General features: G+C 35.8%; 2 protein-coding genes across 2 annotated transcripts; both read left to right on the top strand.

Moving 5' to 3' along the window:
* Nucleotides 1-2000: 2000 nt before the first annotated feature.
* LOC103432798 (uncharacterized) lies at nt 2001-7386 on the top strand. Its single transcript, XM_029100924.2, has 11 exons — nt 2001-2601; nt 3804-3943; nt 4613-4746; nt 4883-5091; nt 5247-5525; nt 5623-5681; nt 5928-5964; nt 6074-6145; nt 6293-6443; nt 6580-6723; nt 6830-7386. Exons 2-11 carry the CDS (start codon nt 3817-3819, stop codon nt 7238-7240), a joined length of 1623 nt encoding a protein of 540 aa, XP_028956757.2. The 5' UTR covers nt 2001-2601; nt 3804-3816; the 3' UTR covers nt 7241-7386.
* LOC103432759 (uncharacterized) lies at nt 6838-17210 on the top strand. Its single transcript, XM_008370963.4, has 12 exons — nt 6838-6941; nt 9309-9577; nt 10224-10414; nt 10520-10580; nt 10712-10760; nt 13007-13061; nt 13138-13225; nt 14103-14221; nt 14415-14540; nt 14937-15030; nt 16380-16534; nt 16890-17210. Exons 2-12 carry the CDS (start codon nt 9388-9390, stop codon nt 17067-17069), a joined length of 1308 nt encoding a protein of 435 aa, XP_008369185.3. The 5' UTR covers nt 6838-6941; nt 9309-9387; the 3' UTR covers nt 17070-17210.
* Nucleotides 17211-25767: the final 8557 nt, after the last annotated feature.

Here is a 25767-nt window from a genome sequence, read left to right as displayed (position 1 = left end):
TTTCCGACCAAAATAGAAAATATGGTACAAAACCTAACTCATTCTTCTCACCTCTATCTCGCATCCCCTTGTTCAAAATCAGAGGTACGAGGTGAACCCAAAACCCAGCTTACTTTTCTCGCATCTCTTTGGACTTCCATCTCTTCGAAATCGGAGCTCGGAGATCTGAGGAAGGAAGAAAGAGTAGAGAGAGAAATCAGAAAATGGAAGGAACAACTCATTATATGTGGGCATTTTAGTAATTTCGATTTTGTGCATAGTGTGCATAGCCGGTTTGTCCTTTTTTTTTTCACAAGATTAAGAAATTATCAAATTTTGGGATATTTTCCTAAAAAATGTGTTGCAAGAATTTAATCTTATCTACCATATATGGTCCTAACTCCTAACCCTAGAAACCTCCAAAGTCCAATGCATACCAGTCACATCTTGGATATACGTAGCGCATGAGCTACTTTGCCGTGAAACCATCGGTACCTGACGCAAAGAACCTTGACAATTTTGGGCTGCTTTTCTTTCTTCTTTTATTTTGTATGTTTTTTGACTTTCCATTTCTTTAGAAAAACTTAGAAAAGAACCGTCTACAAAGCATAGACGAAAAGGAAGAGAACGAGAAAATTCCTTATGTCACTATTACATATATATAGGGAAGCAAATATAGTAGCTGACGGATTTGCTACTCTTGGTCATTATTATTCTGTTTTTTAGTTAAAATGGCTCTTAAGATTTGCATAATTTCTCACATTTCATGAGATTTAAAATCGATAGAATTGGTCCTTGAGTTTGTCCACCATCAAACATTTTGGTTATTCCATAAAAAAATTTCATTAAATAAAGATAAAATGACAAAAATAGTCATAATTTTTGTCAAATCATTTTGGCTCATTGTTTATTAAGTTGAAGATATTTTTGTCATTTTGGTCGTTGTTTAACATAATTTTCACGGAATGAGCAAAATGATTAATAGTGGACAAACTCATGACTACTTTTATTGATTTCAAATGTTGAAGATCAAAGTGACGAGTTATGTCAATCTCAGAGATTATTTTGACTTAAAAAAATCTTATTATTCTTAATTTTGTATCCAGTTTAATAACTTTTCTAGTTTAGTTATTCGTAGGTTAAATTTTGACATGTATGGTTTTAAAATTTGTCGGGCATCTTCGTTGTAGTTTATTTATGTCGTTAAAAAAACGTGAGAGAGAGAGAGAGAGAGAGAGAGAGAGAGCCGTCTCTGGTTTTGTTACTTTAGGCTTTAAGCCACCTTTATCTTGTTTAAGGGGGTTTCCTTTTGAAAACGTGAAGTTACGTTCTATAAGAGATTTTTGAGTGTGACTGTCAGATAAGATGGTACACAAGGTGTTTTATATAAATAGTGGGTTATATGTGTTAAAATATTAATAACTTAAAAATAAAAAGTTTTCATCACTTACATAAAAACACGTGGTATACCATCCGTATTCCTATAACAACTAAAAATTTCTAGCGTTCTTGAGCTTTGGCCGTATTTACATTTCTTTCTACGCACCCACCTTACTAGAAAAAATAATGGAAAATGAATCAAAGCATATGTGTTCAACAGTTAGCTGATGTATTTGCCCTCGATCGATCGACTCCATGACCTGAAAGTCGTTTAACTTGACCAGACTAGTATTTGTTGTTTTTTGACTCTCTCTCTCTCGAGAGGTTCTGGTAGGGAAGCATATGTATTTAATTTCCAACTCCATCAAATGTGGGTGATAGTGATACCTATTATATATATATATATATATATAGGGAGCTTAAGTGAAGGGATCCCCATTTTTTCAAAAAAAATGGGGACACGCTCCCCACCGTTAGATTGACTTTAATGAAATTGTGTGGTTGAGATTAAAACACAGGCCATAGAATCTCAACCACAGGATTTCATTTAATTCAAATCCAACGGTGGGGAGCGTGTCCCCATTCTCCCCTTAAGCAATTCCTATATATATATATATAATATGTCTATGTATATACACTTTTATATATAAACCTAGTTATGAAGTAGTTTGAACGTCAGAAATGGGTTAAGCAGGAAAAACTAAACCAAATCTCTCTCTCTCCTCTCTCTTTCTCTCTCTAGCAATATGATGATATCTGCAGACGAAACAAGTATATAGTGTTTGACACGGTTTCGTTAGCCTTCATATATTCTCCATCTCTATCTTATTTAATTTCCAATTTAATCAGGAGGCTCTGGAGCAGCAGCCTTTTCTTCTGCGAGTTTGAAAATTAAAAAAAAAGATTATTCGGTTGAGGTTCTTGACTTTGGTTTTGGCCTTTTAGCACTTGGACGGAGAGAAGGACGCCAAGACATGCAAGCATTTGAAGAGTCTCAGTTTCTAGATAAGTACACGTACATAAATTCATCAAATAATCTCTGATGTTTTTGAAAGAGACAGATGGCTGATCGATCACTTGGAAGAAATAGACAGAGATTTTGAAGTTATTTAGTTATTTGGTTGAGTTATTTAAAGCAATTAGTGATTTGCAAAGAAGAAGCCATTGAAGAAGAATTGGAGGCAACTGATCTGTATTCATTCAACGTTGAGAAACCTGCACTTCTTCATCTCTAAATTTCAGGTAACTTCGTGGAGTTCAATTAAAACGAGTTTTCCTTTATTTCTACCGCACGTTAATGGTTTTGTTTTAGTAAATTAGTCCACACCGACCTCTTTTCCGGGAAATATTGTTAACTTTTTTTTCTTCCCAAAATTTCCTGCCGTTCATTGAACTTCAACATATCTTTCTTTTTTTACAAACAATTCATTGAACTTCATCGTCTTTTTTATTTTTTTACAAACGATAACATTAGTGAGTTAAATAGTTATTTATTAAAAGGAGAGAGATTGGTGGCAATTGAACCCGCAACATCATTATTTTCTGCCTCTGCGGTAAAACACCATCTCTTTCCTTCATTACAAAGTAATTTGTTAAGGGATGTGCTATCTTTTTACTTTTCTCACACTCCTTATTATTGTCCTTTGATCTTCTTCTATTCATCCGATCCAACGCCCGAAAATTAAAAGGGTGTGAGAGAAGTAAAAAGGGGTGTGTGGATATCACATCGCTTTGTTAACTAATACGCACTTTACCTAATTCCTATATTCTTGATCAATTTTTTTTTGTTTGCTACCCATTCCTAGTGGGCCGTGCGCCCCTACTAACCTGAGAGGCATTCTTGATCAAAATTTTGCTGCCTAAATTAATTAATATTGTTCTTTATTTTGTGAAGAAGAAATTCCATATACATTCTAAGTACGTAAACGTGTATATACATGCATCAGCATATTGTAGTGGTTAAACAAATCCAACACAAAATTAATAAAAAATCTGATAAAAACTAATTTGAATGGATACATAATTAGTCTATTTTGTAGAAGACGGAAATGTCATTAGTATTAAATTCATGCAAATCCCAAAATATGCTTCTTTTGAGAATTTAGTTTCCTTTTGCAACGTTTTTTGCTCAAATATAAAGTGTGATGCTATCCACCACGCACTCCTTTTTTATCTTTCACACATCATTCTCAATTTTCAACCATTCAATCCAATAAATTGAAGAAGATAAATACAAATTAACCGAGGGTGGTGAAAGATAAAATGGGTATGTGGATATGTAGCACCACCCGATATAAATTAATCACAACTAATCCAATACTAAAGCATGAAAATCATTCAAATTGTCATTCCTCTCTCTCTCTCCCTCTCCCTCTCTCTCTCTCTGCAAAAGAATTGTGATCATCTTGCTAATCAGAGCATCGATCTATTACTTACTTGGGCAGGTTAAGGTTACAGATGGCTCCCGCATATAGCACATCGTTAGTTGTTTCCATGATGCTGATTTTATCCTTGAGGATGATCACAGAAATACAAGGACAGTCTACTGGGTCGACCAACTTTGCACCCCCACCACAAGTACCAGGTGAGTTGCATAGCATATGCTCGTAGTGAACTTTCCTGCATCTTGGTGCTGTACAATTTATGCGTCATTATTTCTTCCCCATTTGTAACGTAAGATAAAAGCACATAAATGTTGTATACACTGTTGCTGGTAAGTTTTTCAACACGGCCTGCCATGGAAACACGCGTCGTTTTTATTTATTTTTATCTTTTAGCTGGTTAATTAAGAGCTTTTGTGCACCCGAAATTCTGTGTTCGAAAAAAAAAATTCCAAAAGGTATTCCTATTATGATTCCAATCTTGGAAACACTTCTAAATGCTCTCCAATTCGAAGTTTCAAAAAATTTTAAATAAAGAAAAAGCAAGTCAAACACAGTAAAAAATCCAAGTCATGAAAAAAAATCATAGATTCTTTTTATTTTTTTAAAACGATTATGTTAGTGAGTTAAATTGTTAATATTAAGAGAGAGGAAGATCGGTGTGGATTGAACCTACACTAGAGGGTATAAGCATTATTACTTTCCACCACTACAATATTGAGGATGAAAAATGTCGAGAAAATCACAGATTCTTAATATAGATAGAAGCATAGATCGATTAATATTGCTTAAGTAGTGCATTAATTCCCAAACATGATTACTGAGGGAGTGGAATGGGATTCAATTCTAACTACCTCAATTCTTGTTTCCAGGGAGCAATTTGCTTCAGGCAAATAATGTATCAGAACCCTTGACACAGTCAGATGATACTGTAAGGGTGGATCCTTTAGATGATTTGAAAAAATATAGAGGAGGATACAACATTACCAACAAGCACTACTGGAGTGTAAGCCCTTCCTCTTCCTCTCTTTCTCTCTCTCTCTCTCTCTCTCTCTCTCTCTACGCCCGCGCTCAAATGCACATCCATTGCTTCGAATTCGAATTTGATCCAAAAGCAACTAACTTTGATGGTGTTTATGCAGTCAACGATATTTACTGGAATTCATGGATATGCACTTGGGATGCTGTGGCTTTTGTGTGGAATTTTATATGGATGCTTCCTATTAGCAGCCAAACTTTGTTGTAAAAATAGGAAGAGTGGAAAGCTGAAGAAAAGATTACTTTGTCATAAGCAGTGTTACCTCTGGCAATGGCACATTTTCCTCGCCATATTCTTCACCGTCTTTGCAATGTAAGTAGTCAGTCCAACTCTAGCACCGAATTTAAAACACGTAAATCTAATTTCGCACACAAATTCTGTATTTTTCTAAATGATAACAAGTTTCTCCAATGACTTCCAAATATATAATTTCATGATACTGGTTCCTTTATCATCCATGCGTGCAGAGTTGCATTCGGATTAGTTTTAGGGGGCAACGCGAGATTTCATTCACAAGCGAAATCAGTGGTGGACATTATCATAACTACTGCAAATGAAGCATCAGGTACCGTGTACAACACAACAGGAGCCATGAAAGAAATGAGCAACAACTTTGATTCAACCGGAAACACTGAGGTTTCGAGCTTCCTCACCTCCACATCCCAAAAGCTTGATACTGCAGCTGCAGATATAGAAAGGCAGGCTAAGAAGAACCGGCGTTTGATTGACAAGGGTCTCAAGATAGTGTAAGTCTTTCTACTTTCAGTTCCCTCCCAAGTCTCAAGTAACAATTGACTCCCTTCATTGGATGTTAATAATAATGTGATATATTTGCGCCTGCAGGTATATTGTAACAACAGTGCCTATTTCCTTGGGCCTGGTTGCAGTGATTGCTCTGTCAGGTGGGTGTTTGAGTTGTTTGCAAAATTTATCATCTGCTTTACTAGTTCTTCGTAAATGTTTTGTTGTCAGATTGTTAATCAGGACCACACATTAGGTCGATTCCATGAAGGTCTGATCAAGGCAACATAAGCAATATAAGCCTTTTAAGAATCGATATGTCCAGTAGTTGCTATTAAAACTGCCGGAATTCCTGTATATCATTTCAACTGTAATTATTGCTGAAGTTGTAATTCTCCCTGTTGCAGTGTCTGGAGTTTTGAAGTTACGACGGCTAGTTCAACTGTAAGTGTAAAAAATTTACTAAATTGATTTGTACAAGTACTAAATTAGTTCTGCAACTATTTAGAACGATATAAATCCTAACACAATGTTTTTTCTCTGTTTACTGCAGGCTCATTATACTATGCTGGTTGTTAACTATTCTTTGCTGGCTATTTTTCGGGCTGTATTTCTTCTTGGCAGAGTATGTGTAGCTCTTTTCCTTTCCTTAAGTGTTCTATATATGTATATTCTCAAAGAACAATTGATAGGACTCCGTAAATGAACACAAGAAACAATATACAACAAAAGGTTTGGGAATGTTAATGGAAAACTGTTCGTTCTACTTCAGGTTCTCAAACGATACATGCACAGCTCTCGAAAGTTTCCAACAAAATCCGAACAACAACAGCTTGAGCTCAATCCTCCCCTGCGATGATTTGGTGTCCGCAAAATCGCTTCTAAATGATGTTGGTGCCGGGATATATAGCCTTGTTAATGAGGTAAGAGTGATTAATGTTTTTCGGTTTAGCAGAGTGACTAATGTCTTTTGGTTTAGCAGTCTAAATTAATTTGTCGACTGCATTCAACATAAAAATGCTTGCAAATCTGAAATTTATACCTTTGGTAAATCTCCAGGTAAATGCAAACATATCATCTCTACAGGAAACATCATCTCAGAATATAGAATATGTCTGCAATCCCTTCTCAGAACCACCAGAGTACCAATACCAACCGCAAAAATGTCCAAGTAATTCCGTTCCAATAGGAGACATCCCAGAGGTATGCTCAATACAAGTTTTATGAATTTGACCAAGGCTCTTATGCTTTAACATGTTGGGAACTTATCACTGTCTAACCCTCGATCATCTGTATTTAATTTCCGAAGGTCTTGAGAGTACTTACTTGTTCAGACTCCAACAGTGGAACCTGCAAGAATGGAACAGTTATATCGGACAGCGCTTACAAACTGGTGGAACTCTACACAAGTTCAATACAAGGTATACTAAATTCATACCCAGGAATGGAAAGCCTAGTAGAATGTCAGACAGTGAAGGATGCATTCTCTGAAATCCTTGTCAAACACTGCAAACCGTTGAAGCGATACGCTAAGATGGTTTGGGCAGCAATGGTCTTTCTTGCAATACTAATGGTGTTGTTGGTTCTGTTGTGGACAACACAAGCCAGTCATGAACGAAACCATCATTCTGCAGATGGTTCTGTATCTGCAACAGAAAATGTGATTGAGTTGGGCGCAGCTACTGCCGTTAAGAACAACCCAAATCCTAGCTTAGCATAGAATATAGCAACCAATTCTCAGATACATGGAATGAAAAGCGCAAGCGAGTTCCATCGGAGTTCTTATACATAGACTAGAGATACAAAATTGTACATGTACATACACTGATATAAATGGAAAAAAAACAAGAGAAAATATTTGAAAGAGGGAATACTGTTGAAAGTGAATCTTCCATTGATGGGAGGAGAGACTTGCATAGGTTTATAAGTAAACTAGGCTACTCTCCATATTGCCGATTGGTTGTGTTCGGGGCAGGAATTTCCGTCGATGATACTTCCTAGCCGACGAGCACACAGCTCCCCGAGAGGTCGGCGCCGGTTGATGCTTTCTGTCGGGCTTCTGCTTTACTGGCGGGCTTGTCGGACAAGACTGAAAGAGAAGGACAAAGTTAACTTTGAAAGGTGTCTTTGTGAGGCCTTAGGTGTAGGCCTTAAGGCTCACAATCAAGATTAACTTTTAAGTGCTCAGGCGTGCCACTGCCATCTTCAACATGGCAGATGTAGAACGGATGTTTGAGTTTTAATTATATATATTCGAGATACTCTGTTAGTTATTGACAGGTGTCTTTGTGGGGCCTTAAGTGTAGGCCTTGAGGCTTCCCATTAATAACTAACTTAGTACTCGAATACATAAGGTTCATTTTCTTGGTTATATGAGTCTTATAACCATTATACTTTTGATTACCTGAGCTCGAAGAGCAGAATGAATCCAAATAGGTGTCTTTGTAGGGCATTAGATAGGCCTTGAGGCTTCCCATAAGAACTCCTTCTATACTCAATGTTCTAGCCCGAGGAACAGGATGAATCCAAATAGGTGCATTTGTAGGGCCTTGAATAGGCCTTGAGGCTTCTCATCAGAATTCATTCCGTACTCGAACGTTCTATGGTAATCATAATATAATAGAAATAAAACTAAGTGACAGGTCGATTACTTGCGCCTCAAGTAACTTCGGACTTCTTGTTATCAAAGCTTGTCGTGGATGGGTTAAGTCCACATCAAGTTCTTTTTTATGCCTTGAGGCCAAGGACTTTTTGAGTGATCAAATCTTACATGCCCGAAGGCTTAGAACTTATATCTGGTTTAAACTGTGAAGACATATTCAAATCGGATTCAAGTACTGAGAGAGTCTTTTAATAACCATATTACTAGAAATAACTTGGATACAACTTGTAGTATACAACATATTGCTAGGCTAAATGAATAAAAAGACAAAAACAAAGAAGGTCGGGCAAGGCTGATCGTCTTGCAACTTCTTATCTTTGTGGTTTATCAGGAGGTTTGAAAGCTTAGAAAAGGGGTTGGGAGGTGAGTTTACAGAAAGAAATCGATACTACAACAAGAGTTGAACATGATAGCAGAGCTATTACAAAGGGTTTATCCCGAAAGGGATGAAGGCTTGGGCTGACTACAGCTTCGTTTTGAAGGCAAATCTGGTTTTGAGCAGAGTTTGTGCTTGTATTTGTTGGTTTGTTTGAGTGTCCTTGACTCTGATTTTTCTGTCTCCTTTTATAGACACTTTGGCTTGGCCTCCTGTAGCAATAATCTTGCCCGAATGCAGTTTTGAAGGATAGTGACTCATCGGCTATTTACTTGTACTGCCACTATAAAATACTTTTGGGCTGATTAGCTGGCTGGTCTATACCACTTGGCCCTTGGGTAGGTGAGTAAGTGGTGCAAATGATCTGCACCTAGTCAGGAAAGGCCTTTTCTGCCTTCTGGGCTTGGGCTGAGCTTTGGGCTTTTCTCCTCTTTTTGGGCCAACTTCCTTCTAAGCCCAAAGTTTAAGTTTTAACCCAAACAGGTTGTAAAGTGAAACATTAACTTCTTTTATGGTATCAAAGCATGTTATCTCACATATGAAATCTAACGACCACATGTGCTCCACACCATCCCATTTGTATCGTCTATTTGTATTTTAATTTCTCACACACTTTTTTGTTTTTTGTTTTACTATCAAATTGAATAAATCAAACGAAAACACTAATGATAATCAGAGTGTGAGAGGTTAAAAAGCCAAAATAGTAGTTTGGCGCCAAACACGTGTTTTGATTTGTTTGGTTGGTAAAAGGGGGAAGAAAAGGCGGTCCAATAGGCAGGCGAACGAGAGGAAGAAAACTGGGAGAAGAAACAGAAAGCTGAGCAAGAAAATGGCAGAGCGGGTTAACCTGGCATACACTCTCGAAGAGCTCCTCAACTTCACTCTCCAATCTTTCGTAAATGGAACCCTGGAACTCGATCTAGGGTTGCCCAAGGACTTCTGCTCTCAACTACTCCAACCCGAACCCGAACCCGAACCGAACGACGACCTCTTCCCCCCTTCCCTCTCCGATACTACAGGTAAATCAGTTCATCCTTTTCTATTTTATTTTGTTTCCGTTGCTTTCCAACAATTTCTAGCCAAAATTTTATGGGTTTATTTTCTCAAAGTTTTGAATTTTCAAATTTTTTCCTATCTAACAAACAGAGAACTTGCCCAATGTGTGTGTGTTCATGCATACGTATGTGTATGACTAACAACTGTGTGTATATATGTATATATATACATACACACACACACACATGTATGCTGATATCGAAGCCATGAAATCCGTCATAATCCTTAAAATTAGCTTTTCTCACAGCAAGAATCGAAGAGAAGAAAATTCTAGGGTTTCTTAAGGAAGCATAACACGAAGAAGAAATGAAGAACTGATTTCATTCAATTGAGCTGAACTAAATTACAACTACGCTAAACTTCGGCTATTTATACATTGACGGATGACTAATCATATTTAAGTTTTAACTAACTAATCTTGACAGATGTCCAAACTAATCAAAACTATTGTAACTAGTCATATGATTTGGCAACATGGTACTAGCAAATGTATGCATAGAACCATAAACGTATATTTGCAATGCATGATGTCTAGGTTGACTTTTGATCTGAATTATATTCATGGGACTATTTGATTGTATTGTGTTCAAATATGGCAATTGTTTGCAGATTGTTTTCAAGGGATTCCACCCTACCCTTTATACAAGCGTCTGGCATTGGCTTTGCACGAATCCATAATTTCTGGCACCTTTCTTGGCACACGTCACAATATGGCCTCGGATGTTCAGGAAAGTTCCTTGAAAGAAGAAAAAAATGGATGGCAGAAGCTGATATCGGAGAAGGGATCTGAATTATTCAATGTAGAGTACAATTGGCCTTTTCGGTTTTGCTTGTTTTTCTTGATGTCTTCAGTTTTAAGAGCAGCTTGATTAATTAGTGAAGAAAAACTTGTTGCCTGTCACCAGATGTTAAGGGCTGTTGACTTTGAGCTTCATGTTCAGGAGCCTTTCTTTTCACAGCTTAAAGGTAATTATTTCTATAAAATTAACTGTTTGCAGGCACATGACAAGATTTATAATTTTTATTTTAAATAGGATGATAAACCATCCTCAATGAATTGAAGCTTATTCTATCAACTTAATTGACGTTGCCTGTAGATGGCCTCAAAACAATTGAAGGAAGGTGTGCTATTGGTGATTACTGTAGGTACGACCATTCAAGTTTTATGCATATACCGGTTTCTGTGCAGGCTTATTGGTATAGTTTTATCTGTATTTTCAGTTTAAAGTACCATACAAGTTCTTGTTTCGAATTGAAGTTTGATCTCTAAAATCAATTGACTGGCATGGGTTTTGGTGTCTAATATGATAACCAAGAGTCTTATTTAATTAGTTACTTATACGCATTGCTATGTTCTTTTTCCATGGATTTTGTACGTAGATTTCACATTATTTGTTAATGGTGTGTGTAATTTGCATTAAGTAAAAGTGATGAAGAGTCATTAAAACTGAAGGCTCAATCTAAAATGAACTTTCACACCCATCAACTTATTCGATGAAAGCCCTAAGACAAGATTTTGAATTGTGTAAAAAACATGTAACACCACAAAGACAATGCATATACAAGATAAACATAGGTATAAATTCGGGTCCTCCATCTCTTACAGGGATGTGTTTCAAATCAGACCCCAGTGATGTGTTTCAAAGCAGCTCTTGCCACTATTTTGCTCCAGGAACTGAAACAAGAAAACACAGACAGGAGAATAATTGGTAGAGTGTAAGGCTCAAGATTTCAAGGATTGGGTGTTCCTTCCCTCTTAAGGTAGGTCTGGAGTGACAACAGTAGCATGGGATACAAGAGTTGTCTCAGTTTCAAGATTAGCAATCAGGGAATTTTCATGAGATTTGGTTTGCATGGGTACGATGGTGTCATAGTGTTTTCATCTTTGGGATTGCAAATGCAACAGTCATGCACTCAATAACCAAAAATTGGACTCCTTGAAGATTCATGCTTACTGACCTATTAGCCTTGTTTCTAGTTTATAAAAAGTTCTAGCCAAAGTACTGCCGTTCAGATTTAGGGAGGTTCTTGATAACTCAATCTTGCCTTCCCAAAGTGCCTTTGGTGAGAGCTAGCCAAATTATACACAGAGTGGTGGTAGCATATGAGATGGCAGAAGAGTATATCACTGAGAAAAGGGCTTTTAGAAGGCATAGCATTATGTAGACTGGTTTTATCAGATCTAGTTTTGGAAGCCAAAGGATTTGGCCCTTGAACATTTACAGAAATTTGAGTGAGCTCAAGACTGCAGTATTCCTTGATCTCATTGGTTGAGAATATTTGGGCCTTCACCTTTTGGAATTTATGAAAAATCTTGAGTCTTCAAGCCTTAGGTTTTAACTTTTGCTGCTCCTTATTTGAGGATTACAATTTCCCACTTTCAGTCCATCCCTTGTAGATTTGTAAGGCTAAGGTTCAGTTTTTGCTTCAATTGTTACTCGTGGAAGGGTGAATACTTAGTGAGGTTCATCAACTGAAGATGCCACATCTCACTGTATGGGGATGCTGAGAGCATTGACCATCTCCTTGTTCATTGTTCAGTGACCTTTTGATTGCATTATAATTGTTTTCAGGTTTCTAGGTGACACTCAACCGTTGAGTAGGGTGCGGCCTTTTCATGTAGATACTTGTGTCTAGAATTTTGTGCTTTTGAATGTGGATAATGTGCTAGCTATTTTCTGGGTAAGATGGAGGAAAGGAAAAGTTAATTTTTGAGAGAAAAATTGGGTCTCTGTCGGCTTTGGCCTCTTTGTCTTTCATGATTGTCTACTCTCTCTCTAGCTGCCCTGGCTGTTGTTTGGGTGTCTTCTGTTTCTATTTTAGGCGTGGGTGGATGCTGTAGTGTCATATTCTTTGTTTTGGCTCTCTTGTTTATTGTATGACGAGGGTTGTGGATCTCGCACTGCTGTTCCGTCTGCATTGTACTTCACATTCTTAATACTATAATCATGTTTCCTCCCGAACAAAAAAGTTTCATGGGGGGTGTAATGGAGCGGTGCTCTGATTATTGTTGGTGACTGATTTTGTTTTGGTGATTGTATATTTTATTTAATTTCTTGTCCACTATAAGCTTTATGTTTTTTCTATTCACTATATGCATTTTTTTATATTAATTTGGTGTAGAAAATATCTCATTCTTGCAGCATATTATGCTTTCATAGCTACTTGTGAACTGGCTTTGACGTTGCACGAGCTTATGTATTTTATGGACCATGCTTTTGTTGCTTTGTGTGATTAAGTGAAAAGAGTTTATCTAGATTTCTCTTCATTTTGGGTTTTACTTCCATCACATCAATGTTACAATGTGTATAGTTGTTATTCATCTACTAGGGTTTTGTATATCGAATGAATTTATCTTTCATGTTTTTAATTTTTATTTTCTATGGATGCAGAATTGTCTCAGGATCTTTGATTCTCTTCAATAAATGTATACTAATTGAAGTTCAGGTGCCTATGCTTTTTGTTATTAGTTTCTCGTTTCTTATATTCACCTTGGCTCTGCTATGAGTTAATGGATTTGCAGGATGTTCGCAGTTATTCTTTGTTCTCTGATATGATGGAGGCTGAGGGTCTATCTAAAGTCCTTCCTGGTGTTGAAACCATCGAACAAGGTAGTTGCTTATATTTTATTTCCTACTGTGCTACTTTGTAGTTATTATTTATTAGCTTATATGCTACCATGATAAAAAGGTTCAATATATGGCTAAAAAAGATAGCGTTTGTTGTGAGAGTATCTCAATTCTTGATATTCACAAGAATTGGAACTTATTCAGAAAGCTATATATATAATACTATGAAAATATAATCTTTTGAATGTAAAAGGGAGATTCTGTGCAAATTTTTTTGCCTGTCCTTGATTATGAGAAAACTGTCTAAACAATCTGCCTAAGTGAAAAATAGCACTTCAATCACATGCTGTAATGATATATCATGTACTATTAAGTTATTAACTGTCAAATGACCATATTAAAAGTGGAGCTAGTTCGTGTGTTCTGTGTTCTAATGTTGCATAAGAAAGAACTGAATTTTTTGAGCAGAAGATGGGGGAAGAAAAGGCAGCGATACTGGTTTGGTGCAAAGTTTAGCATATCCCTTGCACTTGCATTTACAATATGAGTTGTGAAACTAATTTATGTGTTGGAAGAAGAGTCAGAAGTTTATTGTTTCTGGATTTTGCTAACTGATACATAATATCATAGAGACACTGATCAAAGGAAGGAGGGAGGGCTTACTGTGGATTTTGCAGTAATTTGAGATCCTATATTTAGCTGTGAATTCTGGAAGTCTTTGGGGAAAATCCAAATTCAATTACTAAAACCAGCCCCAAACAACAGGTTTTGGATTTGGACCTCCGAATCCAAATCCATTACCAGAACTCATTCAATACAAATAGGCCCTAAATGTCTTAATAATTTATTTTTTATCATCAACAAGTGATTTATGGCCTTGATTACAATTGTTCAAGACTAAAGGGCATGCTACTTAAAGGTGTGCAAGTATACAGAAAGTTTTACACAGAGGAGAAGGAAATGTCAAATGGTGTCCTTGCGATTAGTGTTTCAAAATTGCCTCTCCAGCCTTGCGATTTATTAGCTGGCATGCTCTTTGTAAGTGTATTTCTTTCTGCAATCTTAGACATTCACCTCATCGTGTGGATAGGGTACATTAGTTTAGTCTGATCACTTGTAAACCTTGTGCTCGATACCATCATATTGAGGAATTCTGTAATCAAGCTGCCTTGAGTTGATAAAAGTTCACACTGTCTTATGAAAGTTTTGATAGGTATATTGTTCTATTCAGGGATTGAATAAGGGAGGTCTTCAAGGCCTTCTTGGTCTGGCACATACCACAGGGACTATTCCAGAGGCTCTTCCCCCTCCAAAATCTACTCTTCTGTCATCGTTTATGCTGCCATATAAATTGAATGTAAGACACTGATAATCCTTTCTTGGAAAAATGTGTTGTGCATTCCCTTTTACTTTGTATGGTAGGCATTTTGGAACCACTTATTTAAACTTTTTTAACATCTAAAATGATCAAATCAGAAAAAGGAAAGCTTGATTGTTGATTTTCATATAGGCATGTGTATTCACATCAATCTTCTGGTGTTTTCTGTAACATATATTTCAACAGACATTGGACCCTGTCAATTAAATGTCGATCAGGTTGTCATAACAAAGTCTGATTATAGATTGATTAAGGAATAAAATATACTGAAAATTTGCAGTTCTCTTTTCGGCATGTCTTTTATTGCTAGAGGCTTTGGAGATTGATTTTATGTATCTTTGTATGCTTAATGAACTTTGTTCTTTCTGGCTAAAGGTTGAACATAGCACATTGACTCATGGAGCTAGGGCCCTGGCAAAACACGCAGAGCAGAGTAGCAGTAAATATTGGGGTACTATAGATGGAAACGGTGAGCAACTTTTAGTGCCTTGATTTAAATCTAGGTTCTGGAGATGTCATTACCATCTTGTTTTTTATGGGTTGAGTGACACATATAATTATCATATTTACTTCTGAGTCTGACTGTTTATACATCTTTTAAGTGTCAAAGGGTGCAATATAATAGGTACTACATTTTACAAAATTCAAATCACCAACTTTTATTGTATATGTCCGTTTTTTCCAAATTTGTATCTCGTGGAAACCTCATCGGTATTTATCAAACAAGACCTACAATGAATAGAAATTATGGAGAAAAAAATTGAACTATTTTATTTGTGGGCAGGGATGGATCCCTTTGAGGGCAGGCCTTGGGCTGCAGCCCAAGTGAGAATATTAGAAGGGAAATTAGTAGTAGTTGTAATGATTTAGTCAAACTCAGCCCACCTGAGTAAGTGTTGAGAAGCTTTAATACTTCACATGTTTCCCCTAATTTAGGTTATGTGATTGAGGATTGTACTCGGTTGTTTATGTTTGTTGAGCTTGTTTTTGTGCAATTTTTTGAGTCTTCGAAGTATTCTCATTATATTAAGATTTTATAAGTAGTTTATCTTTTACATATTTGCATTGCATGTTTGTTTCTTGCTTTTGTTGTATGTTTGAGTCTTTGAAGTATTCTCATTATATTAAGATTTTAACAGGTTATGTAACCTAGAGTTAAAGCCCTCCCGAGAAAAAAAATCCTAGCTCTGTCCCTGCTCGTGGGACAGATAAATTATCCTAATGCAATACAAGTCACCCTTTCACATGAAGATAGTGTTATTTGTTTCACGGGTAGAGTACTCTTATGCAATATGATTCTTTTTGATATTGTGTCAGCCTTACAAGTATATTATTTCCATTCATTTATATTTATCATAGATTGTGTTTGATAGATAGTAGTCAACACATCTGTTATTATCTGTGTAATAGATAATAGTAAATATAACAACACATCTGTTATTATCTGTGTAATAGATAATAGTAAATACAACGGCTAATACAAGAAGAATCATTCATATTTCTTAGATATTTACATAAAATTGGAGGCCTGAGGATAAGGGCAATAATGACTAGATCTGATGTCGACCTCCTTAAAAGCATTGAATGATCCGATAAGCTCCTAATATTTTGTCATGTTTTTGGGTTGTGGTAATAAATTGCAAATGTTAATTCCACGGTTGAATATGACAAGCTTTGTGCCCCACTAGTCTTTTTAAGCATACAGTTTTTACAGTTTTTCGTTTTCATAGTGTCTAAAACCAAGTTTTATTCATACATGTAAACTATTGTATTTTTTGTATTAAGATCAGGCTTTTTTACCTTTTTTTCTCCTTTTAGATTCCAATAAAAACAGGCTTGCATTGGATGTGATCAGTCGTTTAATGACACATTGTTGCTGGTTAAATGTGCATATTGTTCAACCACATGGCGCCATCTTTGAAATCAGGGTTGCTGAAGGATATGGTGCACGGTGGTCGAGTGATGGTAGTAAGGTATCTGCATCCATTTCTAACTTTGTTTTTATCCGTACTCTCAATCTAAGGTTTCACCATGGCCCTAGATTGTGTCCAATTAATACAGTTGGATTTTTTTTTTATAACTTTGCCCATGAGCGGTAGGTCTCGGGTTCGAGACTTGGGAGCAGCCTCTCCATAAATGGGGGTAAGGCTAGCCGACATTCACCTCTCCCAGACCCTGCGTAAAGCGGGAGCCTTGTGCACTGGGTACGACCTTTTTAAGCTTAACCACAGTTGTATCGTTTACTTAAAACGCATTACATTAGCTAAAGCTTCTAGTTTTGAATTTTCGTGAAGCAACAAAATGATTGTGTTCCTTGTGGCATTTCAGTTTATTGGATTTCTAGAGCCATACATGGAGCACTCAAAGAGATGGATGCACGAAATAGGTTCCTCAGATGTTGCCTTTGGCACCCTTGATTCAGACAAGGCTTTGCGTTCTCAAGTACAATTCTCTGATCCCTGTCTTGATGAAAGTTTGAAACTTGTTCCTCTTTATTTTCCACTCTAAATTCGCGATGCACTTTGGGAGTACATTCTAGCAATTGTTCATATGGATAGGCTATCGAGATCTGTCCTGTAACTGCGCCAGCAGTAGGAATCATCCACATAATATCTCAGAATCACTATCACCTTTTCCGATTTCTTGCAATGATCAGATGCTGCTGTCGTCTTACAGCTCGTTTGGATGTGCTTTTAAAATGATTGACAACGTTTTTGGTGACAATGTTTTTGGAACCAATCCTTAGTAAAAATGCAAGTAAATTCTGGAAAATCACTTAAAAGTACTTTCTAAAAGAAGCACATACTGGTGCTTCTTGCAGAAAGTACTTTAAGTGCTTTTGGAACCAAAAAATATTTTCTTTAAAAGCGCTTTCAATCATTTTAAAAGCACATCCAAACGAGTTCATAGTTTTCATGTATTTTTCTCTGGTGAATCCACTTTTATTACTTGCCTAGTTACCCTCTTCACTTGTTTCTGTAGTTTTCTACTCAAGCATGCTTCCACATTTTCATAGAATTATTAATTCGTCTATACCATGCAACGCCGAAAAGAATGTTACATGTGAAGAATATTTGTAATATTAATATATATCTATTTTTTATTTTTTATTTTTTATTTTTTGAGCAAGTGAAATCAATGAATCCTTTTAGCTAATACAATAATTTTGTACCTAACTAAGATTCATGTTCAAAATCCCTCCACGGACGCTTACAGTGAGACGCATACAAAAAATGTGCCTATGACTTGTGAGGTGTTGGATAAAGAGAGACATCAAGCTTTTGTTCACTACTTCTCGTGAACTTCCTTTTCAAATTCTCATCGTTATCGTTTTCCGTGTAGCCATCCCATAGGTATAGATAGACCTGTAAACGGGTCGGATTTATTGAGTTTGGGTCGGGTTTAACCTGACCTGTTAAGTTAACAGGTCATCTGAATCCAACTCGTTAAGCTAACGGATAATTCGAACCCGACCCGTTTCACCGTTAACAATTATGATTATTATTGTTTTTTTTTTGCATAGAGTTTATATTTTATTGTTAAGATTTTATTGAAATTAGTAAATATCATCGACTAACGGATGCTAACGGGTCTAACGGGTTGACCTAAAGTGACCCGTTATTTAACGGGTTATTAACGGGTTCACCCGTTAGCGACCCGACCCGTTAAGCATCCATCCAAATACTAATATTAACGGGTTGGGTCGGATCGGGTTAGGTCCAAAATGCCAGGTCTAGGTATAGAGATATGCTTTCAGATGTTGATAGACTTAACTAACATAGGGAAATTGGAACCAACTAGTAATGCGGTATAAGTGGTATTTTTCTTTATTTGTGAGACTTCAGGTTTGACTCATATGGATGGTTAGAACGTTATACTTGTGTTGAGTTTGATACTTAGTGTTTGACCTGATTCAATTAACCTTCCCTTAGAGTAGGTTATCCTCCTCACTTGAGTAAAATGTCATTGTATTAAAAAAAACACGGGGAAAGTGAAGATCATGGAGTTCTTCAACCACTACTAAATACCAATTGGTTTTGAATGAGAATTGTTTTAATTTTAATATAATATCAGAGCAAGGTATTTACGATAATTAATTTTGATAATATATTTTTAAAAATAAAATGACGCGAATATATAATTCAGATGCCCTTAATTTTTTTGTATACTATTTTTATTTTTCTTTGATATTTGATACCTTATTACTTATCATCCATGATCCTCAACTTTTTATTTCATTTTTTGGGTCCATTATACTTCATAATTTGCAGGCCAGAAGTATATAATAATTAATAAAAGTTTAACACTAAAGATCGTGGGCCGTACGTGACAAGTTGACAACGACGACGTTCATGATTTCATCACCCAATTTAGATCTCTCTCTCTCTCTCTCTCTCTCTCTGTATATATGAAGTTGGGAGACACATGCAGACAAGGAAAGCTATGGAAAGCTGCAAAGGCATGGACCCCTTTAACGGAATCTTCATTAAAATCAGAAGACCATGACGAGATGAACTATTATTTTAATTATTTTTAGTTTATTTAATTCTCTTGATTATGTCACTCAGTATTACGATCTAATGGTATTCATCTTCACTTAAAAGTGAGAGGTCTTAGGTTTAAATATCGTGGATGACAAATTTGATACCAAATTAGGCTGTCCATTATGTGGCTTAGTTGAACTCTCATTTCTCTTAATATAAAAATATCGATGTAGTAATTTATTTATTTTCTCTTAATTATGACCATCCACCTTTTTAATGGAATTGAATAATTAGGGTTAGGCATATAGGAGATTGGGGGCTACATTTCTCTAAGCATTCTATATAGTTAAACAAAGCAAAAAGTTTAGGTTGGGATAATATCGAACCACTTAGTACTACGATTTAATGATATTTTTCTTACAAAATCACTTATACGTAAAAAGTCTTAGGTTTGAATTTTCGTTAAAAGCGTATTCGAATCAAATTATTATGACAAGTCTATTGTAAGGTTTAATTCAATCTTTTTATTAGTGTAGATAGTATTGGATGTACTAAAAAAAAGAGCTTCTTAGTCTTGTCTTCTAGTCAAATCATTGGAGAAGAATAAGGTACATAAGATGCCACTTAAATCTTGGTTTGTTTGGTTTCTTTACAAATTGAAATGAAATAATGATTTTTGTGAAATTGTAAACTAGTTTGGTAGCTAATTCTATATACTCTAGCTTGTAATTTTTTCAGTTTTTAGACCAAAAAGTGAAAGCTTCTTTGGTTCTAGATTTCGATTTTTTTTAAATTGAAAATTAAAAGTGATTACTAAACGAGTTTTTAGTTTTTAAAACAACTAAAGACTATGGGTTAGGACTTTTGGTGCTCCCAAATAGCTCAGTGTCTTCCATAACCTTAACTTCACTTAGGCCTAATAAACTTCCATAACCATCCAAACCACGATCTACTTGGCAAGCCCTAATATGTGGCTTGTGCCCACTGTAGCATGCAGCGTGGTTTGCATGATTTATTTACAACGTTAATGTCGTAGCATGACTTGGCATGTTAAATATGCATGAATTGTGTAGGCTTGATGTGGTTATACAAACATCTATTATATAAATTATTATTTTATTGGCATGACATGATCGTAAACTCACAAACCCCTCGATTTCGTAAACATAAAGTTGGCTTGTGACGCTTTCACGATAGTTAGGCTATGAGATATTGTTGTGCTTGTAGTGAAATTTTTGTGCCCTAACAACCTCATTTTACATTTAAAGAAAAATATTAATAAATCAATAGCTAGTGATAGTCAATTTTAAAAATTTATAATATCATACTTTCCTCCAAAAATCAAACCCTAGCTGCAACCTCAGTCGTCATCAGCCTTTGCTCTGGCTTGGGCTGGCAACAACCTCTTCTCTTCCTTCTAACTTTTTCCCCATCCTTCTAGCCCCTCCACAACCACTTCCTTATCCCTCATGCTTCTTACAACCACATCCCTTCCCCTTTCTTGACTATTTGTGTTGTCCTTTCCGGCAATTCCCCTTACTCTCTCTTCCAAGGTGCTACCCAGCAACTCCTTCGCCCCAAAGCCGAGATCTTCCTTCATTCAAGGCCGTGTTCTTTGATTTAGAGCTTGATTTAGGATTTTGGGTGGTTCTTTGTTGTTGGTGGGTCGGATCTACCTCTATCTGTAGTGGCATTAACCTCACCTACCTGTTTTGTGGTTGTGCCACTTTATGCCCTCAAATCGGATGGCTAAACCACTTACCACCTCGTGTGCACTGATATGTCGGCTTATGTGGGCTGCACAACCCTATGCATTGGGATCTGGCGCTTACACCGCCTTTAACAACCAGTTATGTTGGGTTTCGCCGCTATAGGCGTGGTAGATGTGGCGGCTCTGTCGCGTCAAACTTCAAATTTGGTCGAGCGATGAGGTTGCAGGTAGTTGTGGCTTGATAAGCTAACTGGTGGGTCCCTTCTCAGCATAGGGCAATTTTGTTGTTTTGTGGCCATGCTACAACTATGGCTAGATGTGTTCTTCGCCTGAGCGATGATTTATGTCGTCGCATCTACCAACAATGACTTTATATGGTCTCGATCTTCCGCAATGACTTTATGTGCCCTCTTTACTTAGCCATGACATGTTGTATTTGCTAATATATATCTGGTGCATCTATCATTTTATGGCAAATTAGTATTGGTGGCGTTTCTAGTCTTCGTACATGTGGTAGCCGTTTAAGAGGTTAATGTAGTTATTTGTTTGAGCAAATTCACTTCAGATTATTTCTTGGTCATTAGAACATTGTAACCAATTGACATTTTTATATTTATGTTGACTGATCAATGAAATTTCAAACTATTATATTCTTGTAAAAAAATTATAATATCACAATATTATCTCTATTGATTAATGAAACCCTCTTTGTCAACCAAAATAAGATGAAATGACTACTTAGTTTTCTATCACACAAACAGGTCTAAATTTTACTGTTTTTTATTGAAGTCTTACCTACAGATGATGTTAAAATACCTCCAATATTAAAAAAAAAAAAAAAAACCTCCCACTTTCCTCACGGTCTCTCTCTCCCTCTCTCTCCTTTTCATTTTCTAAACAAATGTATTCATACATACAAAGTGTGTAAGCAAATGTATTAAGAGACCACCTCCCTTTCTCATCCATCTTTCATTTATATTTTTATTTATAAAATTGTGAAACACTTTTTAAAAACTTTTAATTATTCTCTTAGTAACCTTTTTCCAAAAGAAAGAAACAATAATAATTAGCAATTATTATAAATTAAAGGAAATCTATCGACATTGATCACTCTGTTTTTATTCACTTTGCAATGAGTGTCGTAATGTGTTTTTTGCTTACAGGCTCAACATGGTCCATCATCCATATTTCGATAGTATTTTCAATATTTTTAGAAGAAAGAGTTAGAGAGTGAAATATTATTGTTAAGAGAGAAGATTTTTAAGATTGAACTCGCACCATAGTGCATAAACATAATTGTTAAATGTAATAATTGTTAAGTGTAAGATTCTATCACAATAGCAGCCCCGATAACACTATTTTTGAAGCTTTCGCCATAGAACTATTATTTTACTAGGTCATAGATAGTGAAACTTTTCCAGCAACTTTTGTCTACTTTGTGTACACCAGCAAACTTTGTATTTATTTTTCGATACTTATCAAATTTATTTAATTTTCTTGCTGGAATGTGGATGGAAGGGCTCACTTTAAAAGTTTCTCAATCACCAAAATCCTTGGGTCCTACTACACAATTTTTCCAATGAGAATGCATATCATCTCCCTCCCAAATTCTGTCTTATACCATTGTCCATACTCACTAGAGGCTAAAATGTTAGAAATCTCTTCATTAAAAGTACAAGACATATCACCAACAAGCACTTAATCAAGTAGTATTTCTCTTCCAAATACAAATTGATAAAACATTTATACAATTTAAAATTTAAATTGCAATACAAATTGATGGTGAATGGATCAACATGTCATAAAAACGCAAGTAAAAACATGGAAAGAGGTCTAAGGAGGTTCTATAAATTATGTTACCGGTGTTGTTACAGTAATAAGAATAATTTGTTTGTGTGAAACTTATTACTTCATTTGCTTTGTTGAGCACCTACATCTCTAAAATGCAATTCAAAACATATAATCTTCAAAACATATATCACATATTCTGGAAGTATAGTTTCCTCTAAAACAAAAATGAAGTAATGAGTTTCTCTTTAACAATACAGTCCTCAAACCATATATCACATATTCTGGAAGTATAGTCACTACAAGAAAGCATGGAATAGGTGACGACATTTTTTATGACGCCCAAAAATTCATCACAATTTGGTGTAATAAGTGAGGAATTTTAAGAAACCGTCACATACATAATTTTTTTGAAATGTTGTTCGTCACTTAAAAGTCTTAAATTTTTAGGCGGCAAAGTTTACCGCCCGATGAATTATATTGGGTGACGAAAATTTTGCTTTCTTCACAAAACATAAGATAAGGCCACCTGGGTTAGTGTGAGGAAGGGCAAATCATCACCTTTCTTTTATTGAAGACAAAGAAAAAAAGAAAAAAAAACATAAAAGTAAATCAAATCCAAAAGCCCCAACTCGTTAGAATTCATATGTTCTACTCTCACTCCACTTCCTCTCTTAGCCGACATTCACCTTTCCTAAATTTGCTAACCAACTGCTGGTGGCGGCGAGTACCATCACTCTTTTGTCTTCCCCATACCTCTGTTGCTTGCTATCACACTCTACTCTCTTTTGACCTAAGGCGACTTAGTATCTCAGCTACCCTTTCTCCCAATTTCTTATCCAAAGGTACTCAAATCTCTCTCTTGAAATTACTGCATTTTTTTTCTCTCTTAGAATTTTGTCTTAATCGTGAAAATTTTGAAATTTTTTTAATTTTATGTATTGGGTTTTCGAGATATTGGAGAAACGCTAGCTATAGAAATCCTGCTCGTGTTATTGGGGTGGAAGATTTTTTTTCCATTTTTAGTTTTTAATTAAATTTTAGGATGATGTTAATGTATATTTCTAAATTAGGGTTTTCAATATCGGTGTGAATACTTAATGGCATGCTGGCTTTTTTTTTAAAAAAAAAAATTGTACCTAGATGGGTGTGAATACTTAATGCCCTGCTTGTTTGTTTAGCATCTAGCTGCTCTTGAATTTCCTGTTATTTGAATTTATGGAATTCAATTTATTGACATTCATATTTGTTATGTTATATGTCTATCTTAACAAATTTTTGAAAAATTGTTATGGCAACCTATTGAACTATGTCAAAATCTGAGGCCCAATACTAGTACTGAAGATAGACAATGGATTTGTTGTCGGAATCACTTTAGTTCAGATTATTAGAGAAGGGGTCCAGTCATTCATTCACACTGCTTGTCGCCATGTGGACCAGAACAATCATATGCTTTGTCCTTGTCGAGTTTGTCATAACATTTTTTTTTTCACTTAATTGAAGATTTTCATCTACATTCGTTGAATTTCAGTATGTATATGAAATATGATAGATGGATAAATTGTTGAATTTGCTGCTAGAGTATTTGAATACTTTAGTAGTTTTGTGTCTGAATACTTTGTATATTCATGCTTGATGATCATTACAAGATTACACACCTATTAATAGGAAAGAGGGAAGGAGAGCTCGGAAAGAGTGAGGTCCATGAGGATCTGTGCCACCCAAGATACAATAATGAAAAGAAATGGTGCGAAAATTAACTTAACACACAAATTAAACCCTCTTGTTGTCAATTGTAGTAAAGAATGTAAGTAGGGATCGTTCTAGGCCGGGGATTAGGAGGGATTGCTAAAACACTTGAAACTGACTTAAATATGTGAAAACAAACTTAAAAGTATGAAATTAAACTTACAAGACTCAAAACAAAGCCACAAGACTCAAAACAGATTATAGAGACTCAAAACTGCCTAAAAACAACTCTAAGGCAGTTTCTGCCACTAACACAAAGTTTGGACGAAAATTGATTTTATCTTGACTTAAAACACTTAAAAACACAATCTAAAACAAGTACTAACTAATAGACACTCTAAAGTAAAGGGGGATTTGGTTTTGGATGAATTTAAGTAAAAACAAGTAACTAAAGACTTAAAACAGATTTTGGACGAATTTGGTGATTTGAATGGATGATGGGCTAGCTAGAAGGTCTTTCTCCACACATGACACACTTGCATATAAAATGATTTCCAGTTGCTTTTCAATAAACCATGAACCTCAACACCCCAGATTAATTAGGTACGCTTAAATTAATCCTCAGATTTTCCTAATTTCATTGAATTGGATGATTGCATACAACAACCCAAAGCATTCCCCACAAGTTCCCTACATGAATTGCATAATAGAGATACAAGCAAGAATCATTAAGTTCTATGAAAATCATAAGCATTGACGAAACACTTGTAACTATGAATTGCATGAAACTTATGCCAAGAATTTACTTAACACGGTTGTGACGAACAACCTTTACTACTTGTGAATATAAGTTCATAACGATTAGGTGAAACTCCCTTATATCCTAGCATCATATTTATGCATGGAAATTAAGCGTGCACTCTCAACCAACATACACAAATCAGTTTTAATTCAAATGGATAAGTAAATTGAATTCACAACTTATGAATCACAACTGAAAGTAATTAATTCATATTGCAAGCATGAACATGGTTTCGAATTCCCCCTTAGCTAAGGGGGGTTTAGTTTCTCATACTTACAAAGCAAAATAAACAAATTTAGACATTGAAAACAAAAGAAAGAAAACACCTAAACACTCAAACGATCCAAGTTGGACAGCAAGCACATCCAAGCACTTTCCTTCCCTTCCTTTGCTACGGCACAAGGTGTTGGTGAGTGTTTGAAGGTTTGTTTGTATGGAGGAATGGATGTGAGAATGAATGGAAGTGTTTGGATGAAGGTTGTAAGATGTGAATGTAGTGTCTTTGGATAGATCTCCCCCAAATTATGGTGAAGGGTAGATGTATTTATAGGCTAGGGAGAGGAGTGTATGGAGTTGTAATGAGTGGATGTAATGGGTGTAGTGGGTGAGTGTTGTGGTAATGAGTGGATGTAATGGGTGTAGTGGATGAGTGTTTGGTAATGAGTGGATGTAATGGGTGTAGTGGGTGAATGTTTGGAGTTGTAGGTCAACACACTTGCACACACACATGCT

The sequence above is a fragment of the Malus domestica genome, chromosome 04, assembly GCF_042453785.1.
Source record: "Malus domestica chromosome 04, GDT2T_hap1".
Lineage (NCBI taxonomy): Eukaryota > Viridiplantae > Streptophyta > Magnoliopsida > Rosales > Rosaceae > Malus > Malus domestica.
This window is presented reverse-complemented; position numbering and strand designations above follow the sequence as displayed.